The sequence below is a fragment of the Phacochoerus africanus genome, chromosome 3, assembly GCF_016906955.1.
Source record: "Phacochoerus africanus isolate WHEZ1 chromosome 3, ROS_Pafr_v1, whole genome shotgun sequence".
NCBI lineage: Eukaryota > Metazoa > Chordata > Mammalia > Artiodactyla > Suidae > Phacochoerus > Phacochoerus africanus.
Genome location: NC_062546.1, coordinates 165,249,020 through 165,265,828, shown reverse-complemented (window position 1 = coordinate 165,265,828; position 16,809 = coordinate 165,249,020). Strand labels below are relative to the sequence as shown.

Below are 16,809 nucleotides of genomic sequence, written 5' to 3'. Positions count from 1 at the left end.
GTTAAGTATAAGTGATTTGGAACATCCTTATGTGCCATGCTAACTGATTTGGGATTATTCTTTTGTTATTGGGCTGCTTTTAGGAGGGTATTTGCATTTTAGAAAGACTACTCTGGCAACAGTGAAGAGTAGATTTGAGGGGTTTAAATGACAGGCCAGTTTTAGATGATAGGAGTTGGATTATGTCCCCCTGCCAAAAAAAAAAAAAAAAATATGTTGACGTTCTAATCTATAGTACCTCAGAATGTGAGCTTATTTGACAGTGGAGTTGTTGCAGATATAGTTAAACTAAGATGAAGTCATACTGGAGTCGGGTGGTTCCTTACTAGAATATGACTTGTATCATTTTAAGAAGAGGGAAGTTCGGATACACAGAGAAGACTGCCATGTAAAAAGGGAGGCAGCTTGGTGTTGTGCTGTGACAAACCAAGGAGGCTGCTGATGCTGCAAGAGGCAAGGAAGGATACTCTTAGAAGTTTTGGAGGGAGTGTGGCTCTGCCAACACCTTGATTTTAAACTTCTAGCCTCTAGGAGTATCAGACAATAAATTGCTGTCATTTTAAGCCATCTATTGGGAGCCCTAGGAAACTAACACAGGAGACCAACATGATAACCCAGGCAAGAGAAGATAAAAGTTTAAACTAAAGCATTTGAGCTAGAATGGGGTCTGTTAATGTTAGATTTGGGATCTCAATTGGTGATCCTACCATTCATTAATCCAAACAGGGAATAGCACTGGGAAATCACAGCTATATAGCAGGTGGGTTAGTAGAATGGGGACGTAGGTGAGTGAGTAAATAATTCAGTCTCATACATTTATACCTCTGGGGTGTCTACGTGTAAGATATCAAAGATATCGGATAGGCTTTTGGTATATAGATATAAAGTCCAAGAGAAGAGAATGAGCACAGAGAATTGTGAATTGCAAATGTGTAAGGAGAAGCCTGAGAATACCTAAGATTTAAAAGGGAGCCCTTGCGGCATAAAAAAGAACTAAAGCCTGGCTCTCGGTGAGCACCCGAGATCAAAGGTAGGAGACAGAACAGGAGAAATGGAAAGTGCAGACTGAGCAGCCAGGTAAAAAGGGGGAAAGAGCATATGGAGTAAATAAGGAATATCAGGTAAATTGTTCATCCTGGCAAATGCTGCAGAAAATCTCCTAATGACATTCGGGACTGACTGAACTGATTCCTCCTACTGGATGACAGTTCAGCAGCATTTCCTATTCCTCCAGCACAGTGATCATATGGCAAACTGGACAAAACTGCTATTCACACATCACATACAACTCACAAAGGGGTAAAGAAGGATTCTCTGAGGCATGTGATTCACAGTTCCCTTCGATGGTAAATCTAGTGTAATCTTTCTTCAGCAATCAAAATTTTGTAATTTTTTATTGAAGCATAATTGACCTTCCATATCATATTAGTTTCAGGTGTATAGTACAATTCAACATTTGTATATATTGCAAAATGCATATGTCTAGTTATCTGTCACCATGCAAAATTTAAAAAGTTTTGTTCTCGTGATGAGAACTTTTAAGATTTAATTTCTTAGTACCTTTCACATTTGCAATACAACATTTTCAACTAAAGTCACCATGCTGTACATTACATCTCCATGACTTATTTTGCAACTGGAATTTTGTGCGTCTTAATCCCTTTCACCCATTTTGCCCTCCTTGCAACTCCCTGCCTCTCTGGCAGCCATCAGTCTATTCTCTGTATCTATAAGTTTTGTTTGTTCATTTGCTTTTTTTTTTTTTTTGATGCCACATATACATGGAATCATGCAGTATTTGTTCGCCTCTGACTTATTTCACTTAGTATAATACCCTCAAAATCCATTTATGTTGTCACAGACGGCAAGATTTCATTTTTATGGGTGAGTAGTATTCCATTGAATATTCCACATCTAGTCCACATCTTCTTTATCCACTCTTCTATCAATGGGCACTTATATTGCTTCCATATCTTAGCTATTGTGAATAATGCTGCCGTGTACACAGGGGTGCATATAACCTTTCAAATTAGTGATTTCGTTTTCTTTGGATATATACACAGAGGTAGAATTGCTGGGTCATATGGTAGTTTTATTTTTAATATTTTTTAGGAACTTCCATACTGTTTTCCATAGTGACTGTGGCAATTTACATTTCCACTAACAATACATGAGAACTCCTTTTTCCCCACATCCTCTTCAATATATGTATTATTTCTTGTCTTTTTGATGATAGCTATTCTGACAGGTGTGAAGTGACATCTCATTGTGGTTTTGATTTACATTTTCCTGGTGATTAGTGATGCTGAGCATCTTTTCATGTGCCTATTGGCCATCTGCATGCCTTCTTTGGAAAATAGCTATTCAAGTCTTCTGCCTATATTTGAATCAGATTGTTGGGTTTTTGTTACTGAGCTATATGAGTTCTTTATATATTTTAGTTTTTAAAAACTATATAGGAACAATTAAAATGTAAAAGTATAAAATACATACATATATATATAATATGCTTGGCAGATGGGTAATTCTTTTGTTGCTTTTGCTTTGATTTGTGTGTGTGATTGTGTGTGAGTGAAAGACCTACTCCTCACTCCCACCATAGCTTCACCCCAAAGCAACCAGTTTCACAGTTTAGACCTCTCCAGACTTTTTACATATCATTTTCAGCTTGCTTTTCTCACTTACATGTGTTGCGGACAACTTCCAAAGTAGATATAGACCTTTATCTCAATAGCCGCATACACAGCATTTCTCCTTTTGACTCTCAGGATTTTATTTCCTTTTTATTTCTTACTAATAAGCAATGTTAGAGTGGGTAACTTCATATATAACCTTGCATAGTAGCTGCCGACTTCTGCACTCTCTCCCAGCCATGATCTCAACCCTCTAATAACAGAACAGGGAAGCAATCCCAGCTGCAAGCTGCTGCTGTTTCTGCAGCCCCAGCCTATGGATCCACCCCCTGGGAGAAGGCACTCTCGTATTCGATTGGCCCAGATTGTGATCAAGCTGCTGAGAGTTTACCCGTCAGCTCTCAGGGGGAGTGTTGGCAAGGTTAACCCTTTATACATAAATCAAAGTCCTTCCCTTCCAGTTCAGCTTATGTCTGCCTCACATAGCCCTCCCAGGGGCCAGCTCAGCCTCATATACTGTTTAATTTGCACAGGAGTTTTCTTCTATATTTCATTTTTATGAGGTGGGGACCTGTCCACAAGGCAAGCCGGAGCAGTATCTGCATCTGCAAACTCCCCTCACACTTGGAGAGGAGCATCACCCCGCTGTGTCCTTCCTCTGATTCTGCTTGTTTCTCCACTAGGTCTCAGTCACTGACTGACTTTCCAAACTTCAATCCCTCCACTTCCATTTCTGTCTGGTAACAAGTCTTGTGATTCCCAACCCCAAATGCAATAAATTCCCCATCTCTCATCACTACCACCTATTCTTCCCAAGTGCTATTTTTTCTCTTGAGATCCCTCAAATTGAGATCAATAAGACATAGGATATATATATTTAACTTTTGCAGGTAACTTGCAAGAAGGGCACGTAAAATGCAAAAATGATGAAAAAAATGCCAAAGTAGAACATTGCTATATTCAAGTAGAAAGCATTTTTTAAATTGCTGTATTAAAATGTAAACAATTAAACATCATAAAATAAAAGGCCAAGGAAAATTGGATAAAACATCTACAATGTGTCTGACAAACTTATTCAGTATCTTTATAAAGAGCTTTTAATAATAAAAAAATCATCTGAGAAAAACACATAAAAGAACAAAGCAGATAATTTAACAATGAGAAAAAGAAGTGGTAAATAAACATTTTAAAATGTCAATATCAAAAAGTAAAATTACAGCATGGTGATGATAGTTAATAATACTGTATTGCATAATGAAAATTGCTAAAGAGAAAAGGTCTTAAAAGTTCCCAACACACACACACAAATTGTAATTATGGTGATAGATTTTTTTTTTTTGTCTTTTTGCCATTTCTTGGGCCGCTCTTGCAGCACATGGAGATTCCCAGGCTAGGGGTCAAATCAGAGTTGTAGCCACTGGCCTACACCAGAGCCACAGCAACACGGGATCCGAGCCACGTCTGCAACCTACACCACAGCTCAAGGCAACGCTGGATCCTCAACCCATTGAGCAAGGCCAGGGATCGAAGCCGCAACCTCATGGTTGTAGTCGGATTCGTTAACCACTAAGCCACGACGGGAACTCCCTATGGTGATAGATGTTAAATGGACTTACTGTGGTGATTATTTCACAGTATATACAAATATCAAATCATTATATTGTACACCTGAAATTAATATAATTTTATGTTTCAATTATAGTTCAAAAATTAAATTAAAAATTAAAAACAATTTTATTGTTAATTATCAATTTTTTTATAAATTATAATACTCAGTTTTCTTGTAAGCAGAGAGAGAGAGAATTCTCTATATTGCTCGTGGGTATGTAAGTATTTGTGCTTAGGATACATAAAATCACAATATGAAACACTACTCATTTTGCATTCATAAATCTTTAGAAATTCTGTATACTATAGAACATAACAAAAAAGTAAACTAACAGGAAAAATATTCCTATAAATGTGATAAACTTTGTTTTTTATATAAGAGCTTATACAAATAAAACTATTTTAACTTTAATTGGAAAAATTGGTAGGAGGGTAGTTCACAGAAGTACAAATGTTATTAAATATGTGAAAGATGATAAATTTCATTAGTATTCTAGAAAATGCAAATTAACACAATATTAATTATCTTTGGGTGATCAAATAAGCAAAGATTTTAAAACTGATTCCTACAATTGCTATAGCCTTTCAGGAAAGCAATTTGGTAACATTAATTAATTGCCTTTTATAAAACCCCTTTCCGTTGACATTGTAATTTCCTTTTCAGGGATCTAGGCTAGAGAATCATTAGAAGTTTTGAGGAGTATATATTTAATGAAACATAATTTAACAATGTAGAAAATTAGGAGCAACTGAAGTGTTCAATTTTAGAAGACAGTTATTAAAAAGTATTTTCAAAGAGTATTTCATGAACTGGTAAAGGATACCTCATAGGAGTTCCCATCATGGTGCAGGGGAAATAAATCCAACCAGGAACCATGAGATTGCAGGTTTGATCCCTGGCCTTGCTCAGTGGGTTAAGGATCTGACGTTGCCCTGAGCTATGGTACAGGTTGCAGATGGGGCTCAGATCTGGCGTTGCTGTGGTTCTGGTGTAGGTAGGCAGCAACAGCTCCAATTAGACTCCTAGCCTGGGAACCTCCATATGCCGTGAGTGTGGCCCTAAAAAGACAAAAGACGAAAAGGATACCTCATGATATGAGATTTGGTTAAAATTATATGCAAAAAAAATGTATATACAGTGTGATTCCAACTGTGAAAATATCTACGGATATTAAAAAAGTGCTAAAGGAAATTAACACTGATTATCTCTGAATTAAATTGGATTCGATTTTTATTGTTGTGATTTTTTGGCCGCACCTATGGCATATGTACGTCCTCTGGCCAGGGATGAATCCCAGCCACGGGTGTGGCTGGAATCTTACTTAACCCACTGTACCACAGCAGGAACTCCCATATTGGGTTTGTTTTGCATGTCACTCAGCAGTACAAGATTTTCAAGGATAGACTATGGTCTAACTTACTTTGCATCAGACACATAGTAGATGGTCCATTCACGTTGGTTGACTAGTATGTGAGTTCACAAGTAAATAGAGGGTTTCTAGTCACATCGACTCAATGAATGGAAATGACAAACCGCAAAAGGAGAGAGAGAGAGAGACCCTGAGGAAAATCGCAGCAATTAGCCAGGAAATATCTTATGGGAAATTGTGTTGCTGCAGACTTTTTGTAAACTGTTTAATAACATGATTCTCTGTAATGTGCCACAACTACCTCTTGACTGGCTGAACGACTGTGCTGTCACCCTAGGAGCTGCCCTATGACGCCCTGCGCTATATGACCGGTGAATGCAACTACGGAGGCCGCGTGACAGACGACTGGGACCGGCGCACGCTGCGCACCATCCTGAACAAATTTTTCAACACGGAATTAGTTGAAAATCCGCACTACAAATTCGACTCCAGTGGCATCTACTTTGCGCCTCCTTCTGGTGATGTAAGTACACCTGCTCTTCAGAAAAATTAAAAGCAGTAAATCATGAAATTCCTCTGATCTTGAAAATGGTGGGTGTTTTTCACAGACCTTTTTGTTGTTGTTGTTTGTTAAGTATTGTGGGCACTTTCTTCGGTCTTGTAGGGACAGAGCCAACCCCATGCAAAGATGGAGTTAGTGGTTTCCTAACAATGTGAGGACTATCAGAAACATTCCTCACCCAAGAATGGTTTCACTAAATCACTTGAAATTCTGTTATTGTGCATTCAGCTCTTTGAGTAAAAGATATTATCCTCAGTTAAAATGGAAATACACAGGAGAAAGGGCTACAAAATATTATTAACAATAATAGTTAATATTTAGATCATGCTTAATTATTTACAGTTACATGTAATTATCTACTAGAGCATCTAATTAACATTGGTGTTATTTTTTCCCCTTTACAACTGAGAAAGCACATTCACTAAAGTTAAATGACCTGCCCAAGATCCCACAGGTAGAAAGGGGCAGAGCATCATACCTGCTTCACAAGGCCAAGCTTCTCTTCTGCTGTTTTTTTCCAGTCCTGTCTAATAGAAGATATAGTATTTGCCTTCAGATTATCACACAGTAGACTTCCAGGGACTGCCAGGACATTTAATTGGTTCTCATTTTATTCCCAGAAGTCAAAAGGGCACATAGTGAGAGTTAAACACACAGCCACATGCAACAGAGGCACATACCATGACCCCATCATCCACTGGGATGAATTCTAGGGATAGAGATGCAGAGAAAAATCAATCCCAGAGCCGAAGTCACTGATTGGGTAGGGCAAGCCAGCATGGGGCGTCAAGGTAACACGATCTCCTATGATGAACAGGCCAGTGAGACGATGACATGATGAAGTCAGTTATGTATCATGACTCATGTCAAAAAAACCATCAATGACCAGTCTCCCCCTCAACCATATATGTATATGAATGTTTGTATATGATTATATGAGCATCAAGAAAACTATGGAATTTTGATAGAAGTTCATGTAAATAAAATATAAAATGTGTTTGCATATATATAAAGAGATTTACCATATCAATAATAGTTATCTCATGGTGATAAAATCTCAGGTAATTTTTGCTTTTCTGAATTATGTGGATTTCTCACAATAAGAGTAAACAAAAAAATCAGAGTAAAGCAGACAAAATTATTGTTGTAAATTGTTATAACTATTGTTATAACAAATTGTTAATTGTGATAAACTAAGAATAGTCATCAGAAAATGCAGCACAGAAAGATTACTCTGGAAGAAATTTCTAAATGAAGTGGCCAGGGTATCCGTCTCCATTTTAAAATCCATTCCAATTGAATGGTATATTTTTTCTCTCTAAATATGTCCATATTCTTTTTTTTAAGCTTTGGCCCAGGTTGAAAGAAAATAAAAGCATTCAGTGTCCAGTCTCACATGCTCATGCACTCAATAACTTGAGTATTGAAAATTATCTCTTTTCAGTAAGCAAGTTCTACAGGATAATTGATTTCTAACCTTCTGACCCCCTGTTATTCATCTTTGCAGCACAAAAGCTACATCGAATATACGAAGACACTGCCGTTGACCCCAGCACCGGAAATCTTTGGGATGAATGCCAATGCAGATATCACTAAAGATCAGTCAGAAACTCAACTGCTGTTCGATAACATTCTTCTCACACAGGTGTGTGATCTGTACAGGAACTGGCTTCTCAGGCTGGAAAGGATGCTCCCCCAGGAGCATGAGACAGCACCGTAAAGGCCAATGTACAGAACTCCATCGGTTAAAGTGGAGGCCCATTTTAAGGAAAAGAAAAATGTACCTTAAATAAGGGTTTCAGTGTACAGTAAATGAATGTGTGGGTTTTGTTTTCATAAGTCTTTTGACTGGGAAAAAACTGAGTATCACTCTGCTGCCAGGAGTTTTGTGGGTAACATTTGTTGAGAATCTCTGGATACTTTTTGATACCATTCTGCTACTAGTTTGGTATAGCCTTTCTTGCTTAAATCATGACCAAATATGTTATATAGTATGTCCCTTTTTAATTCTTTAAAGTGGAAGAAGAGTTTCAAAGATACCTGGAAGCAGTTTGATGCAGAATCCATCCAGTATTTTGCCTATTTTATTTTATAGTCGTTTACTAGGTCAGTATTTTTTAAATGATTTATTTTTATCAAATGTTCTAGAACATTTAACCTAGTCTGCATAGGAACAATTCTTTCACATCAGTATTTTATCAGATTACATACTATGTAAAGAATATAATTGCAGTAGTAGGTACAAACCAATTAAAAGGTTTAGGAGAAACTTTGACTCAGACAAGCAGCTCCAATGGTGAGAGCATGAATGTAAGGGCATATCAGAGAATGCCCTTCCAAGGCTCCAGAATTTAGCATGCCATGGGCATGAGTCTGTACATTTGAATGAAAGATATTTAATCTTGCTTATGTATTAAGAGATCTTCTCTTATATTCTCCCCTTAGGAGACATGCTTATTATTATTTTTTTTTTGAGAGCAAAGCAGTCCAAATGATGTGTTCTCTTTGTGACTGAATGAAATTTTAGCAAGCTAAGGATGATTATTTAGTCAAGTACATTATCCCATGAGCTTATTTGAGGTGATCTTTTTTGTTCCTATGAAATCTCGGAGTAATAATAACAATGGATAATACTTACATAGTGCTTCCTGTTTGGGAGCACTGTTCTAAATGCTTTACATATAACAGTGTAGTGCTTATGACAGTCTTGTGAAGTAAGGATGCTACTTATTCCCATTTACAGCCAAAAAACTCAGAAAGATTAAGTAACTTATTGAAGGGCAGCTAGTACAATTTCAAACCAGGACTCAAAGCCAAGCAGCCTGACTCCCACTAGTTTGGCCTCAGAATCTGTGTTCTGAACCACTATGTGATACTCTTTCTAGACTCTAAAAATGAGATAGGACCTAAAGGCAGATAACCAGAGATGCTATAGGGGAAGGAAGCGGCTAAAAAACTGTATTAGGGGGATGAAATAGTGAGCTCTCGTTGATAGATGAGTTCATGGAATTTTTAGCTCTGGTTTGCTGTAAGATGACATTTTCTAATAAAGCAGAAAGGACAAAGACTTTATGTCCATTTTACATGTTAATAGCACTAAAATCAGTTTATTGCGTGAGTATAAAAGTATATATACAGACCCGAATAAGTAGAAATTTAGGAACATCAGTGCATGTAGTATGCAGAGTCTGACCACAGGGGATTTATAGTGTCTTTTGGCTTTATTTAAACTCGATGGGCTGTGCCACATGACAGAATACATAAAACAGTGGTCTCGTTCTGACAGGAAATGACTCAGAACCAAACAGATAAGTTTATACACACTTGGGTTATCTTCTTGGTATATAATTAAACAACCTCTTTCCATAGCCTCCAACTCAGATTGGCAAGTACAATTATAGCAGTGGGTAGGCAGGAGTCAGTGATTCTGCACTGGGTTTACCACAATTTAGAGGCAAAGAGAGGCCAGAGCTGCAGGTTGGAGAGCAAGGTAACGATGATAAGATTTTTACATTATGTATTTAACTAAAATATTTTTCAAAATGAGAGTGGCCAACACTGAATGTAGCAGAGCTCTTGTGTTTGTGCTTCACTGCCAGACTCTCTTTTAAATAAGAACATCATTTCGACTTAAAATATTATAAAGCTAGAAATGGAAAGGTTAAATTCTGTGATATCTCTTTGAAAATGGATCCAAAGAAAATGAATCTTTATTTGTTTAATAAAAAGAAAACAAACCTTAGAAGATTTCAAATGGTATTTGTGAAAACTCTAAGGAAAGGTGGTAAAAAGAAAAAAGCTAAATTAAATAATTACAAATAACACCTTTTCTCTCTGAATTCTCAATATCAATTGGCTATTACTTTCAGTACCTATAACCCTGATTATGTGATTTTGGTGTATGAGAACTAGGTATAGAAATGTTTGTGTTACTAAAATATTTTACTTATATTTTTGAAGGGCTACAGGCCTGGGACTTATTTTTTGTTTCTGGGGGGGGTTGTTTGTTTTTTGGGGGTTTTTTGGGGGGGGTGTTGGTGGAAGCACAACTCCTGTTAGAAAATAAGAATGTTTTTAATGAGTTTGTAGTATAATGCAAATAGAAATCAGCACGTGATTCCTTAAATGCAACAGAAAAAAAATTTCACTAATTTGAGCCAAATATTCATTACCTTCTATATAATTTGTTTTGTATATTTAGTTGTAAGACTAGCACTTTGGAATCATGATAAAGGATTATTATACTGGCATATCCCTTTTTTTTATATTAGCATAGAATTAACACTTAACCACCATTCAATTATTGTTATTATTATTGTCATTTTTGGTCTTTTGCCTTTCTAGGACCGCACCCACATCATATGGAGGTTTCCAGGCTAGGGGTCGAATCGGAGATGTAGCCACCAACCTATGCCAGAGCCACAGCAACACAGGATCCAAGCCACATTTGCGACCTACCCCACAGCTCAGGGCAACACCGGATCCTTAACCCACTGAGTGAGGCCAGGGATCGAACCCACAACCTCATGGTTCCTAGTCAGATTCGTTAACCACTGAGCCATGACGGGAACTCCCCATTTAATTTTTTCATTGTGCAACTTCACAGGAACATGGTAGGGAGCATTAAAAATCTCACTAGAAACTTAAGTAGAAGTAATAGTCAATATTTATAGAATAGATCCAGTATAGAAACTAGGAAATATGAAATCTGAAAGAGACAAAACACAATTTCCTAGGACTGGAAAAATATAAGATATATTCATTTATATTTTAATAGTGCTTTTTCTCTCTCAAAACACACACACACACACATACACATACACATTCATTCTGAGGACTTAAAGGGTTTTCCCAGAAAATATAGATTCATTTACATGGTGCCACTAGAAACATAAAAAATAAAAATTGAAATGAAATTCCCCTTCCTTGCTTCCAATGTGAATCACTAAAGTCTGCCTTTTCCCCATAACTCTTCCAACTGCTTGGAAGAGATGAGCTTATTTTCTTTGTCCTCCTGGTTCAAGGAGAAAACTATATCTCTGCGTTTGGCAACCAGTAGGCACCAGAGTTATTAGCAAATATATTTTGTAGTAGGCTTTCTCAAAGCAAGATCAGATTTCCCCCTCCTGTGTTTTGATGCCCATCATCACTCGGCCGTGCCACCATTTGCACACTTTTCCCCCTCTCCCGCAGTATCTGCTCTCCCAGCCCCTCAGACAGCTCGATGTGCAGCTTGTTTGCCTCCCCTAGACCCTCTTCAGCCTCTGAACATTGTGCCTGCCCTTCTACCGTCTCTCTAACAATCATTTCTCTCCTGAAACTCCATTCCCATGCCTGTTATCATCCCTTCAATAAATCTTACATGGAGAAGAATCATAGATAAAATAGCAAAGTAGTCCTTGCTCTTATAAAATTTACTTTAGGAGTTGTCCCATCCAGCAGCTCTCAGACCTTTATGAGGTTTTCTAACCCGTACTTTGGATTCTGCCCAGTCTCGTTCAGCAGGTGCTGGTGCAAAGTCATCAGATGAGGTGGTCAATGAGGTGGCTGGTGACATCTTGGGTAAACTTCCCAACAACTTTGACATCGAGGCTGCCATGAGGAGATACCCAACCACTTACACTCAGAGCATGAACACGGTGCTTGTCCAAGAGATGGGTCGGTTCAATAAGCTGCTGCAGACCATAAGAGAATCATGTGTGAACATCCAGAAAGCAATCAAGGTAAGGGGAAGTACAGCAAGGAGAAATCACTGAAGTAAATGTATCATTCATTTACTCAGCAAATATTTATTGGGCGCAGATTCTGTGAAAGTACTGTTCCTGGTTCTGGGGATAGAAAAAAAAATCCCTGCCCTTGCAAAGCATATAGAATTCTGGGGCTGACAGTTACTAAACAGGTCAATAAATATAGACTATAGAAGATAGCAATCATTTGCTGGATGGGATATATGCTAAGAAGGCATGAAGTGTTACGGAGTAAGGACAAAGCTGCCACCCTTATAGGACTTACCTTTAATTGGAAGTAACAATTTAAAAATAAACAAAAATAGGAGTTCCCGTCGTGGCGCAGTGGTTAACGAATCCGACTAGGAACCATGAGGTTGCAGGTTTGGTCCCTGCCCTTGCTCAGTGGGTCAAGGTTCCGGCGTTGCCGTGAGCTGTGGTGTAGGTCGCAGACGCGGCTCGGATCCTGCGTTGCTATGGCTCTGGCATAGGCTGGCAGCTGCAGCTCCAATTCGACCCCTAGCCGGGGAACCTCCATATGCCGCAGGAGTGGCCCAAGAAATGGCAAAAAGACAAAAATAATAATAATAATAAAAATAAACAAAAATAGTCCTGTGGAAAAAAATCAAATGGGGTAAGGATGTAGAGAATGATGGGTGGGAAACTCAGTCATTTGGGGTCCAGCCCCTCTGAGGAGCTGACCCATGAGCAGAGAGAGGCCTGAGGTGAGGAGAAAGCTATGAAACGTTTGGGCAGAGGGTCTGGCCAGCACAAAGGCCCTGAGAAGCCCAGTTTGGTATCACCTGGAAGCACGATCTGGAAGGCTGGTTTGGCTGAAACGCAGTGAGCAGGAGGAAACAGTAGGATGGGGGGACAGGCTTTGTGATGGCCTGGTCAGCCAAGGATAGGATCTTCAATTTTACTCTGAAGTATAAAGCTAAAAGGAACCCTTCAGATGGTTTTAAGCAGTGAAGTGAAATGATCTATTTTACATTTTTCAGTTTGCTCTGACCACTGCAGAAAGGACTATAGGGAAACAAGAACACAGGCAGAGTCAAGCTACAGGATTAAAGTAATACAACTGAGCGAGTTTCTTGTCATAGTGTTGGAGGTGGAGAAAAGTGGTTGGGTGTGAGTTATTATTGAGAGGGGGAGTCCCCCAGGCCAGCTGTAGTATAATCCAGCCAGGCCGTTTCGCTAAGAAGCAGTCAGTGTCATGGGTTTCTCCTTAACCTAGTTCTTCCTATGTCCTTCCTGGAAGATGAAGGCCTGGCTTCCTGTGTTCCAGGAGATAAAAGGGGAATGAGGCCTCAGGGGACTCAGCATCCGAAACCCATGCGTTCAGTGAATTCCCAACCTCAGTGTGTGAATTCTGACCCAACCGAGCCTGCATTGTCCCACTGCAGGGATTTCTTTATTTTCCTTTCCAGGTTTCGTTCAAGGTAGATGATGTGTAGTTTTGTGGGAGAAGACCTAGGATTCTGTTTTCTAAGCCAGGTTTCATCACTCTTTTTCATTTAGCACCACCTCCTCTCCTCCCTTTCAGCTAGAGCCAGCCACCAATGCCAAATATTGTTGAGTTTCCTGTAGTGTATATCTGGTTGATTCCCCTCTACCAGTTTAGGATCTGGTTTCTCCCGACTCCACTAACTACAAGTCAGCCACCAGTTGTCCATATGCTTTCTAGCTCCCAAATTGCCTTGCCTTTTCCTACTTTTTTTCTGCATTTGTGGGCTTATGCTTATATATACATATATGCATACACACATACACGTATATGCATTTGTAGGACCACACCCATGGCATATGGAGGTTCCCAGGCTAGAGGTTGAATCAGAGCTACAGCTGCTGGCCTAAGCTGCGTCTGCAACCTACACCACAACTCACGGCAACACTGGCTCCTTAACCCACTCAATGAGGCCAGGGATGGAACCCACAACCTCATGATTCCTAGTGTCAGATTCATTTCCACTGTGCTGCAAGGAACTCCCTGGGCTTATGCTTTTAAAAAATAAATTCCTTTATTGTTTCAATGGTTTTGGGGAAGGAGGCAAATGAAATGTGGGTGTTTAATCCATTTCATTTACTCTAAAATCGTCTCCATGTTAGTTGGAAGGATATTGTCAACTATGGAGAAAACAGAAATAATGATGGCAACCCGCCCTGCAAGATCAAATAGGAATTTGCAAGGACATCAAAGTTTTACCATCTCTACATCAGGCATTTAAAATGGAATAAAATCAATTGGATTTCACAATTGCAACCCAGGATATTTTAACTTTTCAAGGCATTTCAGATCATTTTCCTCATTTTATATTTGTCACTATCCTTTTAGGAAAGCGAGTAGAGAAATATTAGTTATCCATTTAATAGATAAGTAAACTTTAAGTCAAAGTTAGGCTGTGATATAACAGCTAATAAAAGTAGCCATGTATTTATTAAGAAAATCTCCCATAATAAGAAAAAAAAAATCTTCCAGGGTGTGCAAAAGGGGGTCAAAAGATACGAAATTTCAGTTACAAAATAAATAAGGCATGGAGATATATTGTACAGCTTGCTGACTGTAGTTAATAATAGTGTATTGCACATTTGGAAGTTGCTAAGAGAGTAGATCTTAAAAAATTCTTATCACAAGGATAAAGATGTTATAACCATATATGGTGATGGATTTTAACTAGACTTATTGTGGTAATCACTTTACAATATATGCAAATATCAAATCAATATGTTATGTTAGACACCTAAAACTAATGCAATGCTGTATGTCATTTATATTTCAATAAAAGAAATTTTCCTGTAAAATTTGATTAAATGAAAATTATTAATGTTTTTCTAAGGAATAATGCAAAGACTCCATGACTTACATTGAGTAAAAGAAAATTTCTCTTTTTTTACTATATGACTCAACCATAACTAATCACAATTGCAAACAAAGGATAATTATAAAATTATTCAAAATCTAGTATCCTATGGTGTTAAACAAGGGTTAAATGTGTTTCAGGGGCTTGTAGTGATGTCTACAGATCTTGAGGAAGTGGTTAGCAGCATTCTGAATGTCAAAATTCCAGGGATGTGGATGGGTAAATCATATCCAAGCCTTAAACCACTTGGGAGCTATGTGAATGATTTCCTTGCAAGATTAAGGTTTTTGCAGGTGAGTTCTTCCAAATAATCATTTATTAATTTTCTTCTGATTTTGTTATCTTCACCAGGATGCCTAATGTAATGAGCGTTGCCCTGTAGTTTTTCTGTGCATTCCAGGCACAAATGACCAGTACTTAATATCTGCACAGAGTTTATGCAACTTTTATATTGAGCTGTCAAAATCCGAGTATTGGAAGGATAATCTCTGAAAGCATCTTTAGGAGCAGGTGTTCATATCCAGTGAAGTTTCACATGCAAGTCAATGACATTCGAAGAAAGAAAACAACTGGTGGTGTTGATTTTTCCATTAAATATTAAAATAGATCCTTACAGTAGAGCATCTTAGAAAGCCAGACAAGCTACTAGCATGGAGCATTATTTCTTCCTTGTCCAGCACTCTTGCAGGTCATGAAATCACTAGATTACTGTTTCAGCCCAAGACAGTAATAACCTCAAAGGCTAATTATCTTGGAAATGTTGAGAGGGCAGAAGTCTACCTCCTGATTAGCTGGCAATATCAGTGCTTAACTATGTTCTATTTAACAATTATATTCATTAGACATATTAATTTCCTAGCTACTGTACATAATGCATCAAAAATTGCCTGTGAGGAAATTTATACAGGGGTAAAATGACTAAGCTTCCCTTCCTTAAATCAGGGCTTCTTTGGCCCTAAATTTGGTACTAAATTAAAACTGCTCTTAAAAAATGACTCTGCCTTGGACTCTTCTATGGGAAAGTAATTCAAATTCATTTCTTCAGACTAACTTGTGTAATTTACTATTCAGTTAGAATCATTACACAACTACTTATATGAACAGAATATCCAGGTCTTGGTATTTATAAAGGCTTTATAAGCTTTATAAACCCTCACTACCCTGTTTCTTCTGGGAGTTCCTTATACAATACACTATTTTCGTATGTTGGAGTTCACTGTATTTTGGTGAAGTAGGAGGGAAAACTTCTGAAGGAATATTCTTCTAATAACCAGAGAGGAAAAAAGTGAGAAAACATTACCATCTGACAAGACCTGGTAGGGGTATCTTCTTTTATTCAACTAAACAACATGGTATAGTGTGTAATAATGTATGTTAGATATTCACTATTGTATAGAGCTTTTCTGAAGGAGTCAGTGGGCAGATACATTTGTATCTGCATTCACACACATGATGATACCCAAGTTGGTGCAATGGATATGAAATTGAAGTCAGAACAAATGCTGAATATACTACTTACTTTTCAAACTTTGAGAGTATGGCTTTTTATTCCTCCAAGTGTTAGCTTGTTAATTCGTTTACCTAGAAGATAATAGCAGAAGTGTTTGGGACACATTTTATTGTGTTGCTTTCAAAGTTAAAAGGCTCTATTGTCAGGACACTTGTGCTTTGACACGTACATAGCAATGGTACGAGGTTGGCCCTCCTCCAGTCTTCTGGCTTTCTGGCTTCTTCTTCACACAAGCCTTCCTGACTGGTGCCCAGCAGAACTACGCCAGGAAATACACCATCCCCATTGATCTCCTTGGATTTGACTACGAAGTGATGGAAGACAAAGAATACAAGCATGCTCCGGAAGATGGTGAGTTGTGGTGATGGAGTGTGTGGGCTTGTATCTTGCACTGAACAAAAACATAATATTCTTGCTCATTTTTCTCAGCTGTTGAAAAATTTAATCATTATGTATGTAACTTACCCTCAAATAGTTGAGAGGAAAAAAATTATGAACAGAGTGAAGAGAGAGAGAGAGAGCAAGAGTAGGAAAAGTAC

The 16,809-nt window shown here is 38.1% G+C and overlaps 1 protein-coding gene across 1 annotated transcript in view; it reads left to right on the top strand.

Annotated features, from left to right (window-relative positions):
* The window catches only part of DNAH7 (dynein axonemal heavy chain 7), a 275,667-nt gene that overhangs the window by 232,875 nt on the left and 25,983 nt on the right, over positions 1-16,809 (top strand). The window contains exons 58-62 of the mRNA XM_047773110.1: positions 5,949-6,134; positions 7,681-7,818; positions 11,666-11,896; positions 14,901-15,053; positions 16,444-16,621. Of these exons, the coding sequence (XP_047629066.1) occupies positions 5,949-6,134; positions 7,681-7,818; positions 11,666-11,896; positions 14,901-15,053; positions 16,444-16,621 (886 nt within the window). The remainder of the gene's footprint in view (positions 1-5,948; positions 6,135-7,680; positions 7,819-11,665; positions 11,897-14,900; positions 15,054-16,443; positions 16,622-16,809) is intronic.